The 15,446-nt window shown below is 39.6% G+C and overlaps 1 protein-coding gene across 1 annotated transcript in view; it reads left to right on the forward strand.

The window, feature by feature from the left end:
• KAL1 (Kallmann syndrome 1 sequence) overlaps positions 1 to 15,446 on the forward strand; it is a 131,609-nt gene that overhangs the window by 14,040 nt on the left and 102,123 nt on the right. Inside the window, exon 6 of the mRNA XM_009885964.1 lies at positions 2,404 to 2,467. Coding sequence (XP_009884266.1) covers positions 2,404 to 2,467 — 64 coding nt within the window. The remainder of the gene's footprint in view (positions 1 to 2,403; positions 2,468 to 15,446) is intronic.

Consider the following 15,446-nt stretch of genomic DNA (forward strand, 5'->3'; position numbering starts at 1 on the left):
GGGGTTCCCTCTGGGCATAAGGAAACCCTTTTTTTTTTTTTTTTTTTTTTTTTGCTGTGAGAGTGACTGAGTAGTGGCACAAGTTTCCCAGAGATGTTGTGTAGTCTGCCACCTTGGAGATATTCAAAAGCTATGTGGACCTTGTCCTGGGCAACACCTGTAGGTGTCCATTCTTGAGCAAGGGGGTTGGATCAGGTGACCTCCAGTGGTATCTTCCAAACTCAGTCATTCTATGAGTATGTGATTTGAACAATCTTCAGTCATAGAATCACAGGATCGGAATGGTTTGTGTTGGAAGGGATCCTTAAAGCATTAAGAAACCTTTAAAGACCATCTAGTCCAACCCTCTGCTCGGGGCAGGCACATCTTTCACAAGATCAGGTTGCCCTGTCCAATGTGACTTTGGAAACTTCCAGTGATGGTGCATTGACCACTTCTCTGGGCAATCTGTTCCAGTGTCTCACGACCCTCATCGTAAACAATTTCTTCTTTATGTTCAATCTTTGTATACCCTCTTTCAGTTTAAAACCATTGCCCCTTGTTCAGTCACTACAGGCCTTTGTAAAAAGTCTGTCTCCAACTTTCTTCTAAGCCCCCTTTATGTATTGAAAGGCTACAATAAGGTGTATCTGGAGCCTTCTCTTCTCCAGGCTGAAAAACCCCAACTCTCAGCCTTTCCTCACAGAAGAGGGTCCATCCCTCCAATCATTTTTTGTGGCCCTCCTCTGGACCTTCTCCAACAGATCCATGTCTTGTGCTGGGGGCTCCAGAGCTGGATGCAGTAGTCCAGGTGGGTCTCACCAGAGCTGAGCAGAGGGGATGATCACTTCCCTTGACCTACTGGCCACATCTTGGGAGCATGTGTGAAGGCATGGCTATGTACGTTTATGAAGACATGCACAAACGTGATCTCTTCAAAGGTTTCCTAAGAGGGATTCAAAGTGTAGGCTTCATAGCTGTGGTAGCAAGCCACTGAATTCAAGCTTATAAACTTTGCTGAGATCAGAACAGGGCACTGCTGTTATGAGAAACTGGTCTAGTTGGCTTGGTTACAATGCATGCTAATGTATCTATTTCTGCTTCTGAATTGTAGCTGTTGTACATTCAGAGAATAATTCTGGCTATATCTGTGTGATTTTATACATAACAATGTATGTATGTATATTATTCCATTGTTTACATCTCCCGTTATTCAAACAAAGAAAAACAAAAAGAAAAAGTATAATCTTGCTAGTCCCTTGGATTCTGGCCTACCTGAATTCTGCTTCGATGTAGACCGACTTCAGATCTATAGTCAGTGCCAAAGGTGAAGGCATAGTATAATCACATTAATTCATCCCAGCGGAAATACCTTGGCTAATTCATATGAAAGGACGTCCTATTACTCCCTCATAGACTCACCACCGTAGTAAGATTGTGAACAAGAAATTTATCAGAATCATCTTCTGTTCTGTTTCTGGAGTATGAGCTTATAAATTATGGAAGAAATATATATGTTTAAGTTCCGAAGTGCATGAACACGCACTCTGTGTTGTAAGTTTTGCCCCATTTCTTGTGTTCAGTCCACAGACTCACTGAGGTCTTCCTGATGTTGTTTCAATCTTTCATTATACAGAAAGTGAATTAATATTTTGTCTCATGTGTTAATCCCAGAAACACACACTTCTCTTTGCTGAGATGTGTTTTGTTTACTGGGAAATACTGTTTCTGAAGTTGACCCTTCAGAAGATCCTCTAGTAGAACAGCAGGTTGCTGTTTGTCCCTGTGCCAGTTTCATATTTATTTTTCTCTTCTCATCATGTTCTCTTTTCCTTTAGCTTAAATTATTATTTTGCCTGGGATACTGTATTGGTTGTTTTACTGCAGTCATGATAAATGAGAGCTATAGTGTTTCATCATCTGGGAAATGCACTTTATTATCAAAAATGTGAAATAAAACTGGCATGGTTGACTTTTGGTAAACTCACGTCACATTTAATTGAATTTGCCATTTACTTCAAGGCCATTCATTGTCTTTCCTTGATAATTTATTTTAAGTATTGTGCAATATTGAAATGTGACTAATGGGCTTTCCTTTCATGAATAACTACCAATCCATATCAATTTCTTAAATAAAGGCGTTACCTTTTGTTTGATGTTTGATAGTAAGTGTTGACAAAGATGGACTAAAAGGTGACCTAAGTCAGTTTTTCACCAGCCTTGCTTGATGAAGTGCTTTCCTAACTTTTCTCTGGTCACTTTACACTTGCCTGAGCCTTTTACTCAACGCAAGGTAGTTGGAGTCAGGATTGGTACTAATGCTGTGACACAACATCATTCTCTAAGCAGAACTGGAAGCTGAATTCTGTTTAAACCTGTTAGGGTGATCATGTGTAGTCTTAAAGAAATATTAATATTCATGGGTTTTTTTGTCTTTCAGAACAATGGGTCACTTGCTTGGTGCCAGAATCATAAACAGTGTTCAAAGGTATGTCCTTTTTTTTCCCCCCTCTCATTTAAGTTACTTAGTTGCTTTTGATCTCTTGTGTGTAGATTAAGCACTTTTCATTTTAGCTTGTTTTCAGAAGCATCTGTTTATATTTTATTTGGAAACCTCTACCTATCAAAAATCAAAACTGAGTGATTTACTCTTTCAGGAATCATGTTTGAGGATAACTACTAAGCTTAGTGAAACCAATATAATTTTGTGCTTATCAACAAATGGTGAATCATTTTTGTTCTTTCAGTATTTTTTGTTCATAAGAGTAAAACTGTTAATCACTTCAAATCTTTCTCCAATAGCAGCGAGGAACACCAATATTCAACATTTCATTCAGTTTGGGTATTTAATTTTTAGCCTGATACTGAATTTCTTTGAAAAAATCTTGATACAAATCCCAGTGGTTCTAGCGATGCCCTGTCCTATCCTAGCAGATTAACCCTGAAGGCCTAGAGGATAGGTGAGCTAATTGTCAACTGATTCTCCTGTGCAAGAGTCTTTCTATGGTGCTTGGATAGAAGCAACAATGATTTGGGAGCTTTGGTGGGTCAAAGTGGAATTCCACATTCTAGTGCTGACTGTTCGTAAACGTCATGGAAGATGCATCCATTGGTAATTTACCTGAAAATAGTGACGGTAGTATTTTTGCCGAATCTTCCTGAAAATGTATTTGTACCATAACTTAGGCTTTTTAACGTCAGTGTTTATTCTGTGAAGGTTGTACTCTAAATGGGATTAAATCCAAGTAGCATTGTTCTTTATTGTTTTAATAATGTAACCTATGTAAATGCTGGTGCTAACCCTTAATTTTAACACATGGCAACTTCTTCTCTATACTTAAAGAGTGAGATTACTGGTTCACTGATCTAGTTTACATTTAAATGAATGGGATTGGAAATTGACCAATTTGTTATTGACTGTTGTATCACAGGAAAATAAAACAGTTGGTCACAATAACATCAATATATGATTGATGGGCCCCCCCAGTTCAAGAAAGACAGGGGTATGATGGAGAGGGTCCAGCAAAGGGCTACAAAGATGATCAGGGGATTAGAACATCTCTCATATGAGGAAAGGCTGAGGGACTTGGGTCTCTTTAGTCTACAGAAAAGAAGACTGAGGGGGGATCTTATTAATGCTTACAAATACCTAAAGGGAGGGTGCCAGGGGATAGGAACAGTCTTTTTTCAGTGGTGCCCAGTGATAGGACGAGGGGTAATGGGCACAAGCTTGAACATAGGAAGTTCCATCTTAACATGAGAAGGAACTTCTTTACTTTGAGGGTAGTGGAGCACGGGAACAGGCTGCCCAGAGAGGTTGTGGAGTCTCCCCCTCTGGAGACATTCAAAACCTGCCTGGACGTTGTCCTGTGCAACCTGCTGTAGGTGACCCTGCTCTGGCGGGGGGTTTGGACTAGATGATCTCCAGAGGTCCCTTCCAACCCTGACCATTCGGTGATTCTGTGAAGAGAGTGGAACAATTCCTATTATCTGTGCCATGCTGCGAAGGGTTGCACTTCTGCAATGAAATTTCATCATCCTTTAAAAAAACCCTTGAAATCAGTGTAAGAATGCTACAAATGAATATTATTTTATAATACAAAATGTAACAGCAGTTTAAATTTTAAATTACTTAACATATACTTTACAGCCATGTTACCTTATGTTTTCATTCTCTCCTAGGAAGGTAATAAGTTTTCCTTAAGAAAGCAGCTTTGCCATATTTAGAAAAAGAAATTGTCAAATGGTTACCATAACTGAATATTAGCAGACTGTTATCTTGTTTCAGGCAAGCTTTGATTTTCTGTGTTTTGCAATGCAGAGTCAAACAATTGCCTTACCTAACTGAAACTTTCAAAGCAATGCAGGGGACTGAGCTAACCTTTTAAAAGTGCAATTTACTTTCACTGCTTCTCAGCACCTTAGTGGAGGAGTTTTATAGGAGTACGATTGTGCTAAATATCTCAAATGACAGCGTCCACCTTTATTTTGTGGCTGTGGTGTTTAGTAACACAGCTTTTTGAGGTAATTTGTGGCAAGATGCAGATGATAGCAAACATCCAGCTAGTTTGTTAGTGGGGGGACTTTGAAACACAGAAGCACCGATTGTTTGCACAAGTATTTGCATCTGATGCACAGTGGAGAAATTCTATTTGGAAGTTGCATCAATGTATCAGACAGTAGCTGATACAGCAATAAAAGATCATGTAGTTACTGTAGTAATCTTTCTATTATTTTCATAGAATCATAGAATACCAGGTTGGAAGGGACCTCAAGGATCACCTGGTCCAATTGTTCTTGGCAAACATGCGGTCTAGGCAAGATGGCCCAGCACCCTGTTCCCCTGAACCTTAGAAGTGTCCACTGTTGGGGAATCCACCACTTTGCTGGGGAGATTATTCTCATGGCTGATTGTTCTCATTGTGAAAAATTTTCCTATTGTGTCCAGTCAGAATCTCCCCAGGAGTAACTTGTACCCATTACCCCTCATCTTTTCCATGTGGCTCCTTGTAAAAAGTGAGTCTCCATCTTCTCTGTAGCTACCCTTTAAATACTGGAACATGGTGATAAGGTGTCCCCTAAGGCTTCTTTTCTCAAGGCTACGCAAGCTCAGTTCTCTCAGCCTTTCCTTATGTGGCAGGCTTCCCAGTTCACCTTTGTGGGCCTTCTCTGGCCCCTCTCCAGCCTGTCCACATCTTTTTTGTATAGTGGGGACCAAAACTGAACACAGTATTCCAGGTGTGGCTTGACAAGCGCTGAGTGGAGTGGGATAATGATTTTTTATCTCTGCTGGTGATGCCCTTGTTGATGCAATGCAGCATCCTGTTGGCTTGCTTTGCCGCAGCAGCACACTATTCACTCCTATTGAGCTTGTTGTCCACTGGGACCCTCAGGTCCCTTTGCACAGAGCTGCTTCCCAGCTGGGCAGCCTGTGCTGCACTCCTGGATTGTGTTTTCCCAGGGGCAAGACTTCACACTTGCCTTTGTTGAATAATAGAATGGTTTAGGTTGGAAGGGACCTTGAAGATCATAGAGTTCCAACCCCCCTGCCATAGGCAGGGACACCTCCCACTAGACCAGGTTGCTCAAAGCCCCATCCAGCCTGGCCTTGAACACCTCCTGGGATGGAGCTTCTACAGCTTCTCTGGGCAACCCGTTCCAGTGGCTCACCATGCTCAGAGTGAAAAATGTCTTCCTAAAATCTAATTTAAATCTACCCTCTTCCAGTTTTGAAGGTATTTCCCCTCGTCCTATCAAACTTCATAAGGTTCTTGATAGCCCACTCTTCCAGCCTATCCAGGTCTTCCTGCAGGGTGGCTCCCCCTTCTGAAGTGTCCACTTCCCCACTCAGTTTGCTGTCATCAGCATACTTCATCAGGGTACACTTGATCCCATCATCCAGATGACTTATGAAGATATTGAACAGTTAGACCCAGTATTGATCCCTGGGGGACCCCACTTCTGACAGGTTGCCAGTTTGAAAAGGAGCTATTTATCACCGCCCTCTGGGTGCGGCCTGTCAGTTAGGTCCCCACCCACGGCACAGACCTCTTGTCTAGACCATAACACATCAGTTTCTCTAGCAGGAGGCTCTGGGAAACTGTGTCGAAAGTCTTGGAGAAATCCAGGTAGACAATGTCCACCGCTCACCCCAGATCAACCAAGCAGGTTACTTTGTCCAAGAAGGTGATCAGGTTTATCAAGCATGGTTTGCCCTTGGTGAATCCATGCTGGCTTTTCCCAGTCACGTGCTTCATTTGACTTGTGATAGGCTCCAGGAGGATTTGTTCCATAACTTTCCCAGGGACCGAAGTAAGACTGATGGGCCACTAATTTCCTGGGCCCTCGTTTTGGCTCTTCTTGTAGATGGGGGTGACGTTAGCTGCTTTCCAGTCTTCTGGGATGTCCCCCGTTTTGCGTGACTTCTCAAAGATTATGGAGAGCAGCCTTGCAACAATGTCAACCAGCTCTCTTAACACCCTTGGGAGGATAACATCAGGGCCCATCAATTTGTAGGGGTCAAGCTCCTGTAATAGTTTGCATACCGACTCTTCCTTCACTGATGGTGGGTCTGTGTTTGCATCAACCTGGATTTTTGTTCCCAAGGCCTGGGGCTCAACAGTGCTGGTAAAGACAGAGGTGAAGAAAGTGTAGAGAACCTCTGCCTTTTCAGCATTGCTGGTGATAAATCCACCTCTCCTGTTTAACAGCGGGCCAATATTTTTGTTCTGTTTCTGCTTGTTGTTTACATAGCTGAAAACCCTTTCTTGTAGTTTTTGACATCTCTGGCAAATTTCAGTTTGAGCTGAGCTTTTGCTTTTCTAACATGCCCTGGCAATGCCCTTGTAGTTCTCAACAGGTGTTTGTCTGCTTTTCCATCTCTGCTATGCTTTTCGTTTTGAGCAGACTTAGAAGCTCGCACTTAAGACAAGGTGGTCTCTTGCTCTTCCCTTACCTTTCATTGGGGTTGAACTGTTTTTGTGCTTCCAGGAGAGCGTTCTGGAAAAACTCCCAGCACTTGCTGACTCCTTTATCCTCTATGGAAGCTTCCCACGGAATCCCTCCCAGTCATAGTTGAAGAGAACTGTTGATAAAATATTTTCCGAGTTTGTTTAGTTAGTGAAGTACTTCTAAAGTTAATGCAAGCTATTGTACCATTGCCCTCTAATACAAGTGTAGACAACACTGTTAGTTTGAAGAAGAATGCCTTTGAGAACTACTAATTTTTTGGAGGTGTAAATCTAATGCACTAAAATGGTTGTAGCTCTCACAGGAACAGTTGTAGATTGCTACATACATCCTAAATGGCTAATTTTTAAATTTTTTTTCTTTTAATGGAGCAAGTCATAACCACGTGACTGTGGGCAGAAAAATATACACCAGTGATTTTATATGTAATTTAATTTAATAAGATCTCTCCAAAGGTCTCTTTTACAAGATAAAACTTGAGAGCTCTTGAATGCTTGCCCTGTTTTGATATGAGGTAGGTAATTTCAATATGTTAAAAATACTCTGTTATAATCAGAACAATTACAGGATCATTAAATAAATTGTCATTTTTGGTGCCCATGGTTTTTTATTTTCTGCCATCATGCACTCCTACTTATCTGTACAGAGTTGAAGCAGACTGAGAGCTTTCTTGGGATCCTATCAACTGGCTGGTTGGCTTCCACTGTAAATATGTGTATTGAGGTAAAATTGGCACTGGAGTCAGTGAAGTTTGTTGGGAACTTCTTTGGAAATAGATTTGTAACGAACATTTTTTTAATTTTGTCTAACTTCGTCCATAGTTCTGTTTCTTTGGGCTTATGCCTTTCATGGTATTTTGTAGTTTTGCCTTTCTTTTTTCTTGTGTTTTGTTCTTTTTGAGTCTGTTCATTCTTCTCAATGCTACTTTACGGTAGGTATTTGGTTTTCTTTTTTTTAAAAAAATCTCATATTAATCTGAGAAGAATAAGAATATTTATTAGAAATTGAATGGAACAAATACTTTTTTTTTTTTAGCCCTCTATCTACAGTAGTTATCTGGTGTGTTTCAATTTCTTACAGTCCATTAAAAAATACACTTTGTCACTGAAGATTTTTTATTTTTATTTTAAGTTTAAGCATTTTTCTACAGTTTATCCAGGAGAAAAGTTTTTGATACTGTTGGTTAGAATTAAAATAATATTTGAGAATTATTGTATGCACAAGCTACTGTATTTTTATGTGACAACATTGGTATGTGCTATGTTAATAAAAACAGTGAATATTAATCAAGTAACTTGGATTTGGTCCTGAAATTGGTTCTTTTAAGCTTTCCTGTATTAAGCTTTCCTGTATTAAGCATGAAGCTGAGTCTTGTAAATTTGAGGGCTTTTTCTTTAGAAATCAGAGCTTTAGGTTTGCTGTTACATGGTATAGAACTTACTTTATGTCCTGAGGTTCCATTCAGATTTGGTCTAGGTAATGAAAGTTAATAGTTAGCATTTCTTTTACTTTATCAGTAGATTACTGGCCGCCTGTCAGACTCGCTGAGTAATGCGGAAGTGGGCTCATAGACAACAGCATGAGAAAGTGGAGCTGCAAAGTGCAGAGGCAGAGAAAAAGAAAGATGAGCTGGGTTGGGCTGGGCTCATTTTTAATTCACACACAGTCATTGGACCAGCACCTGGATCTCAGTCACTTCTACTCATTCCTGGACACCACGTTGGTCAAAAGTTTGTCTGGGGGGAGAACCAGACAAGTAGACACTCCCTTCTTTTCTTCCACATACATAACTACCTGAAAATGCAGCTCCTGTTGCCAACAGCTGGCCCAGCAGAGAAATGTAAATTAGAAACTCTCCAAAGTGTACTGTCTGGTTGGGGGAATACAGCTAAAACTGGAATTGAATAGATCCAGTATACTTACGCAATTTGGACTTCAGTCTTGAATCATAGCAGGCCGTTGGTGTTTTATGTTGCAATTAAAAATATTTTCATGCCTATCATCTGTAGGCTGTTTTTAAAAGCAAAAAGAAATAATATTTTGACACAGGTTACATGTATAGGTATGCAAATTAAAATCCGCTCTGGGCTGAGTCCTCCTTTTCCCCCTCCTATTACTCCTATTTTCTATGATATCTCATACTCTGAGTTACCTAAGTAATTAATTTAAAGCATTCTGTGGTATGGGTTATATAAATGAAGAAATAGTGTCTTTAATGTATTGATCTTGTAGGACATACAATAATCTACTCTGTTATTTCAGAGTTATTATTAAAGAATTCAATCTGTTTCCAACACAGGTAGTCCGCTGGCTTTGGTACACATTTGTAGGCCTCATTAATAACGGAAAATTTCCCTCTAAATGACAATATGTAGAAGAAAGCAATCCTTTTTTTTTATTATTTTTGAATGTAGTGGCAGCTGCTAGGGAGGGAAGGGTAGGATAGGTCAGTGTTTAAAATTGGTTGGTTGAATATACAGAGTGTCTAAAATGTCTAGTTCTGCTGTTGAGAAACATTTGTGACGCATTGTTAGGGATGTGTTTATCATTTGTTAAAGTGGTAGGTCTCAGAACATTTTTTCCTTTTTATTCTCTAAGATAGCTTTTATAAATAAAAGTCACATAATGAAATCTGCATGGATTCTAGCTCTTTCTGAAAGCATAATTCTCATTGACATTAATGAGAATTTCTGAGTAGAAAGATGCATGTTCAGTGTTGAGAGAAACATTTTGCCCAGATAAAGTTGTTACTAGATTTGTGTTTTCTGGAGCTCATCTTATACAACTTTACTTAAAATTCCCAATGTTCATAAGGGTAAAAAATAGTATGCTTGTTTTTATCCTACGTACAGATATTGTTATCTGGCAATTTCATTATATTGCTTCTTAAAATGAAATATGGTTTCCTTCGTGGGTTCAGGAGAAAAGCAGAAAACATGTACCCATTTTCCCAACTGAATTCTTTTATTGTCCATATGAACCCACTGACTACATATACTGACTGCAGACAGGTGAAGGGTCTGTTTCCCTCCTCTTGTTTACTTTGACCAGTAACTTCCCTTTTATGTAATCCACTTGAACTAAAGCATTACAGTAACCATTAAATTTGTTGATCAACGTCCTGCTAGCACGTGTGTGGATCAAGGTACTAATTGATTTGTGAAAGACTATCAGAGCCTGGCCCAATAAAATGGTCTGCAAAGATGACTCAAATACTTCAAAGACAACAATGTTGCACTGGAAGTTTGCTCTTTTTGTACAATGGCAATACTTTTTTCTTACGTTGTGTTTTGAATTCCCGCACTGACTTCACATTTGCTATTGGACTTAACCTTCAAATTGTGAGAAACACTCGCTCACAGATAAAAATGTAAAGAGGACAAAGTCTTCAAAGCAAAGATAAAAATTTATTCATGATCAAAATAATTGAGTCAGCTGAGTTGGGTGCATCTCAAAAAGAGCACACTTAATTACAAAACTTCAGGTATTTATGCCCTCCCCCGATTGCCCAAGATCTGTCCCCTTTTCCCATCGGTTTGGTACTTTAGGGCACGTGTTCTTTCACAACCGGTTAGCCTATCACAAACTTGATTCACATTTTTTTCCTTTTAAGGAGTTGTTTTTCTAGCCCTGCTCGTGTCGTCAACATACAAAATGGCTGAAGCAAAACAATCCCTGAGTTCATCTCTCACAAAATCTTTACATAATTGTTTAAAACATTTCCTCTCCTTAACTTACCCTCTGAAAATCTTTATGTGGTATTTTCTCTTTCTTGCCACTAGGGTCACTATTCAGTATGCCCATCTGCCTGTTTCTTACAGGTCTACCGAAGTCAATGAACTGCTTAGGCTGAAAGGGCTCTCTTGAAATCATGTAGTGCAACCTCTTTACACAAGCAGGGGCAGCTAGAGCAGGTTGTCCAGGACCACATCCAGTCAGGTTTTATCTCCACAGACGAAGACCACAACCTCTCTGGGCAGCCTGTTCCAGTGTTTGACCACTTGCCCAGTAAAAAAAAAAAAAAAAGTCTTTGTATTTCCTGTTGGGTTTTTTGTTGTTGTTGTTGTGGTTTTGTTTGGTTTTGTTTTTTTTTAATTTGTCCCTGTTGTCTCTTCTCTGGCCAGTGGGCATGACAGAGAAGAGCCTGGCCCCCTCCTCTTCATTGCCTCCTATCAGGTGTTTATAAACATTGGTGAGATCCCTCTGAGCCTTCTCTCCAGGCTGAACAGTTACAACTCTCTCAGCCTGTGTATGCCTCTGTGTATGGCAGGTGCTCCGGTCCCTTAATCATATTTGTAAGCCCTGTGTTTTCATCTATTCTACTTATTCTTTCTTAGCCCAAAATGACTCCTGCCTACTGTCATTCGCAAAGCTCCTGTTCTGTCCTTAAAAGCCCACCACCTTATGACATTTTATTAACAGTGAGTCTTGCTAAACTGTATGTAAATGCATTGCATTTGGTGTTCTTGCTCCATTTTGCCAGTATGCTTTTACAACGCCAGCTGCATAATTCCGAGGCTGTTCTTCTCAAGTACTTGGAAGTGCTGAGCACATAACAGGTGCTTCCCTATAAAAACAACAGTAAGAGTCGAACGCTATAGTGAAAGTAACATGAAATGACAAAGTGCCCTACATTGATGCTAGTTTAGAGAAAAATGTATTTTAGCCCCCGGGGGGGTGGGGGTGGGGGAACGACACGCAAAATGACTGGCAAAGGCATTTCAAGAGAGTTTGTCAAGTAGAGATAACTTTTTTTTTTTTTCTTTACAGCTCCTTATACAAGTATTTCTTTTTGTAAGCAACTGAAAGTCAAAAGACCAGCAGGCATAATATAGAACTGCATGTGCAGTGGCATTTACAAGGGCTGGAGATAAATGGGGGATCATCATAATGCACTGTGAATTGCAGTACAACTTTCTTGTTCCCAGCAGCCAAGGCAGGGGTCCCTGATTGATTGATTCTGCAGAAAAGCTGAAAGGCTATTTTTTGAGTTTTCAGAACTGAGAGGAAAATGTGAAAATAAAGATAAGTAAGTTTACAAGAGCTGCAGCCAAATAAACAAACTGTTTCAAAAAGACAACTCTGATTTCTTTTCAGAATAATGCACACTCCTGAATTCAGTCTTTTAGCAATTGTTTCAGGCTTCCAGCTGAGCTCTTTCCAAAGATAATGCAGGTGGAAAGATGAGTTAATGGTTTAAACAATTAGAGATTTGATGCACTCTTCCATCTGTCAAAGCCCACTGAAATGAAAGCTCACAGTTTTAATTTGTGCCTCCAGCATCTAACTCAGTCTGAAATGGTGTCAGCGATTTGCCCTGCCCACAGTAGTGTCATTCTTATGGTAAGCATTCTGTGCACACATGCTGGGAGACTTTTATCAAACATATTAGTGTGCATTTGAGAGATCATTAGCCTGAAGTAGCTTGGAACATTCCAGGTTTCTTAGCCTGGAAACTCACATCTCTGCTGGAAAGTATGTTGAGCCACTGTTATTTACACAAGAAAGCTTGTGAAGCTTGTGCTTGTATCCAGCAGGATAGGGATAGCTTTGTAAAAATTCAAGAGGAATAGTGGTTCTTGGTATTGTCAATCTATCCTCATTTAAGTACCACCCATGAGAGGGTGAGAAAATGGGTGTTTTGATTTTTGGCTAAAAAGAAAGAATGAATAAAAAATTCTGTCTTGATCTGCTAGACAGAGTGGTTTTCTTTCATCTAGTAAAAAAATAAGGTAAAACCATTAATAGAATAGAGTTAATAGGAATTGGTCAGATTATTGATGTGCTAAATGGATAAAATAATCCTAGGCATATAAGAAGGCAGATGTAATACTGATTGCTTACGTTGTTATAGATGATTTGACTTGTTTCTTATATTCATCTATGAAATGATAGGGGGGCTGAGAGACCCGTGGTCGTTAGATGATTTAAGCTGCACTAGCTAAGAAATAGGTTGACTGAAGTTTCTGGATATTTGTGTTTGGGGAAACAGAAGAAAGAACTTTGTGATTCAGTGTGTATGTTTATACAAAAGTATTAGTGTATAAATGTGCTGTGATGACAGGAATCCCTTTGTTCTCTAAGGGCTTTGAGAATTGACAAATAAACAGAGTTAAAATCCAAACAGTGTTTACAGTACTCTGTAATCCTCTGAGGTATCACTCTATATTTGTAAATATCATATTTTATTTTTTGGGTATCAAAAAACTAGTTGTATTAGAACATGGGACACTGAAATCAGTGGAAATGAAGAAAGTTTATATTCTTCACAGTTGCCTTGTTACATCACGTCAGTCATCCTTCCAGTCTAATACTGTGTTACCAGCTAGATTCTCCATAGGTAAGTAAACCTGCAGGTGTGGAATAACCTGCTGCTGGAAGAAACTTACTTTAAGCACTGTTAACTTATTTTTGGGTGGTACTGTGAAACATAAATAATATGTTCTTTCCCAGACGCTAGTTTTGGTTTCTCAGCCCTTACTGTTTATCGGTTTGTTCAACTTAAATGTTTTTGTCTTAAAGAACAGACCACAGGGCTTGATGGAAGTTGTTTTGCTCGGCCTTCACTTTGAATGGTCCTGCTGATAACTTTCTGTCTTTAGAACAAATGGTTAGAATTGTTATTTTCATTTCTCCTAGAATCATAGAATGGTTTGGGTTGGAAGGGACCTTTAAAGGTGATCTAGCCTAACTCCCCTGCAATAAGTAGGGACATCTTCAACTAGATCAGGTTGCTCAGAGTCCCATCCAGCCTGACCTTGAATGTTTCCAAGGGATAGGGCATCTACGACCTCTGGGAAACCTGGTCCAGTGTTCCCCACCCTCATTGTAAAAAAAAAAAAAAAAAAAAAAAAAATATTCTTCCTTATCTGGTCTGAATCTTCCCTCACTCAGTTTAAAACCATTACCTCTTGTCCTTTCACAAGAAGCCCTGATAAAAAGTCTGTCCCCATCTTTCTTTCAAGGCCCCTTTAAGTACTGAAAGATGGCGATAAGGTCTCCCTGGAGCCTTCTCCAGGCTGAATAACTCCAACTGTCTCAGTCTTTCTTCATAGGAGATGTGCTCTGCCCTCTGATCATTTTTGTGGCCGTTTTGTGTGATCATTTTTTTTCTGCTAAAGGATTATCACCACTGCTAGAGCCCTTATGATAGGTAGGGAGGAAAGGATCATACTGGTTGTCTGTCCCCGTGCCCCAGGTTTTCATTGATTCAGAATTCTGCTGCGTTTCTCATTGATCTTCATCATGGGTTTATAGAAAAGGTTGAGTCTTTTGGAGCTTGCTTTTGTGGCTGATTTTGTCTGGTCCACTTGCTAATGGAGGTAAGCAAGTCTGATCACAGTGCTATTTGAAATTTGAATACTGAGCGAACTGAGCCAATGCTGAGCATAACCAGCCGAAGATTAAGTAGCCCTCTTTCACAGAGAAAGGACACAAAATTGTCATTAATGAGTGAATTGTGCCAACACTGGCTTTGAGGATAATAGCATAGCAGTCTCAAAAATGCAAATGCTGGCTTTAGACGTTAAGTCTGCATACTCTACACTATATACAGACATACATTAGAGCTGGAGGGAGAAATGTGTGCATGGGTGCGCGCGCGCGCACACACACATACCCGACAGATATTTATTGAAGCTGGCATGCTGAAACACTAAATGCTTCTTTAACTTAGCTTTATCTGCTTCAGTGAACACTGTTCAGAATCCAGGGATATTCAGACTGCAGAACCCTTTATTTAGAGGTATTTGAGCACAAAAATAATCCCTTCCTAGAAACTTTGAAATAGCAACAGAGATATGCAGCCTAATCAACTGTAAATTTTTGTCATCTAGAAAGCAGTTGATTAAGTAACATCTAGCAGAAGGCCAATCATCAATGGAGCAACAGTGGTCAGACAGTAAAGACGGACAGTACTACTAAGACTAAGGAAAATCAGCTGTAAATCTGTTTGAAAGCAAGCAACAGATTTATCCTTTTAAATCTTTAGAGTTTTCCCAGGTCTCTCATCACTCACTTTGTTCAAACCTTGTACATAGGTTTTTTTTTCTCATCTTGCAATAACTTTGTATTCTGTATACAGAGGGAAATATATAACATGGAAGTGTATTTGAGATTTTGATTTCCCAAATACAATCTTAGTTCCCTAAGCTCAGCTCCATGAATTACTATTTGGGAATTTTAATAGCTGCCATAAGTCAGAGAATCTGTACAAAATTTATAACTTTGCAGTTGAGATCAGAATCTTGTCTTATTAAATTACATTTCATTAACCTAATTAATTCTTGATGCAAAACAGGCTGTAATAGTCTGTTTAAATGTATGGTCCTTTTCTCCTCTTGTGGGAGACAACTGCAGAGTTAGATCAAATATAGCTCTAGTTAAGTGGTGAAGACAAAATGTACTTGCATTGACCTTTAATGTAGTAATAAAATATATTCAAGCTACTGTAAGCTAAGGGACAGAGCCTGAAAACCATGCATGCCTGTATCTTAGCC

This window comes from Charadrius vociferus, unplaced genomic scaffold (assembly GCF_000708025.1).
Source record: "Charadrius vociferus isolate BGI_N301 unplaced genomic scaffold, ASM70802v2 scaffold105, whole genome shotgun sequence".
NCBI classification, from domain to species: domain Eukaryota; kingdom Metazoa; phylum Chordata; class Aves; order Charadriiformes; family Charadriidae; genus Charadrius; species Charadrius vociferus.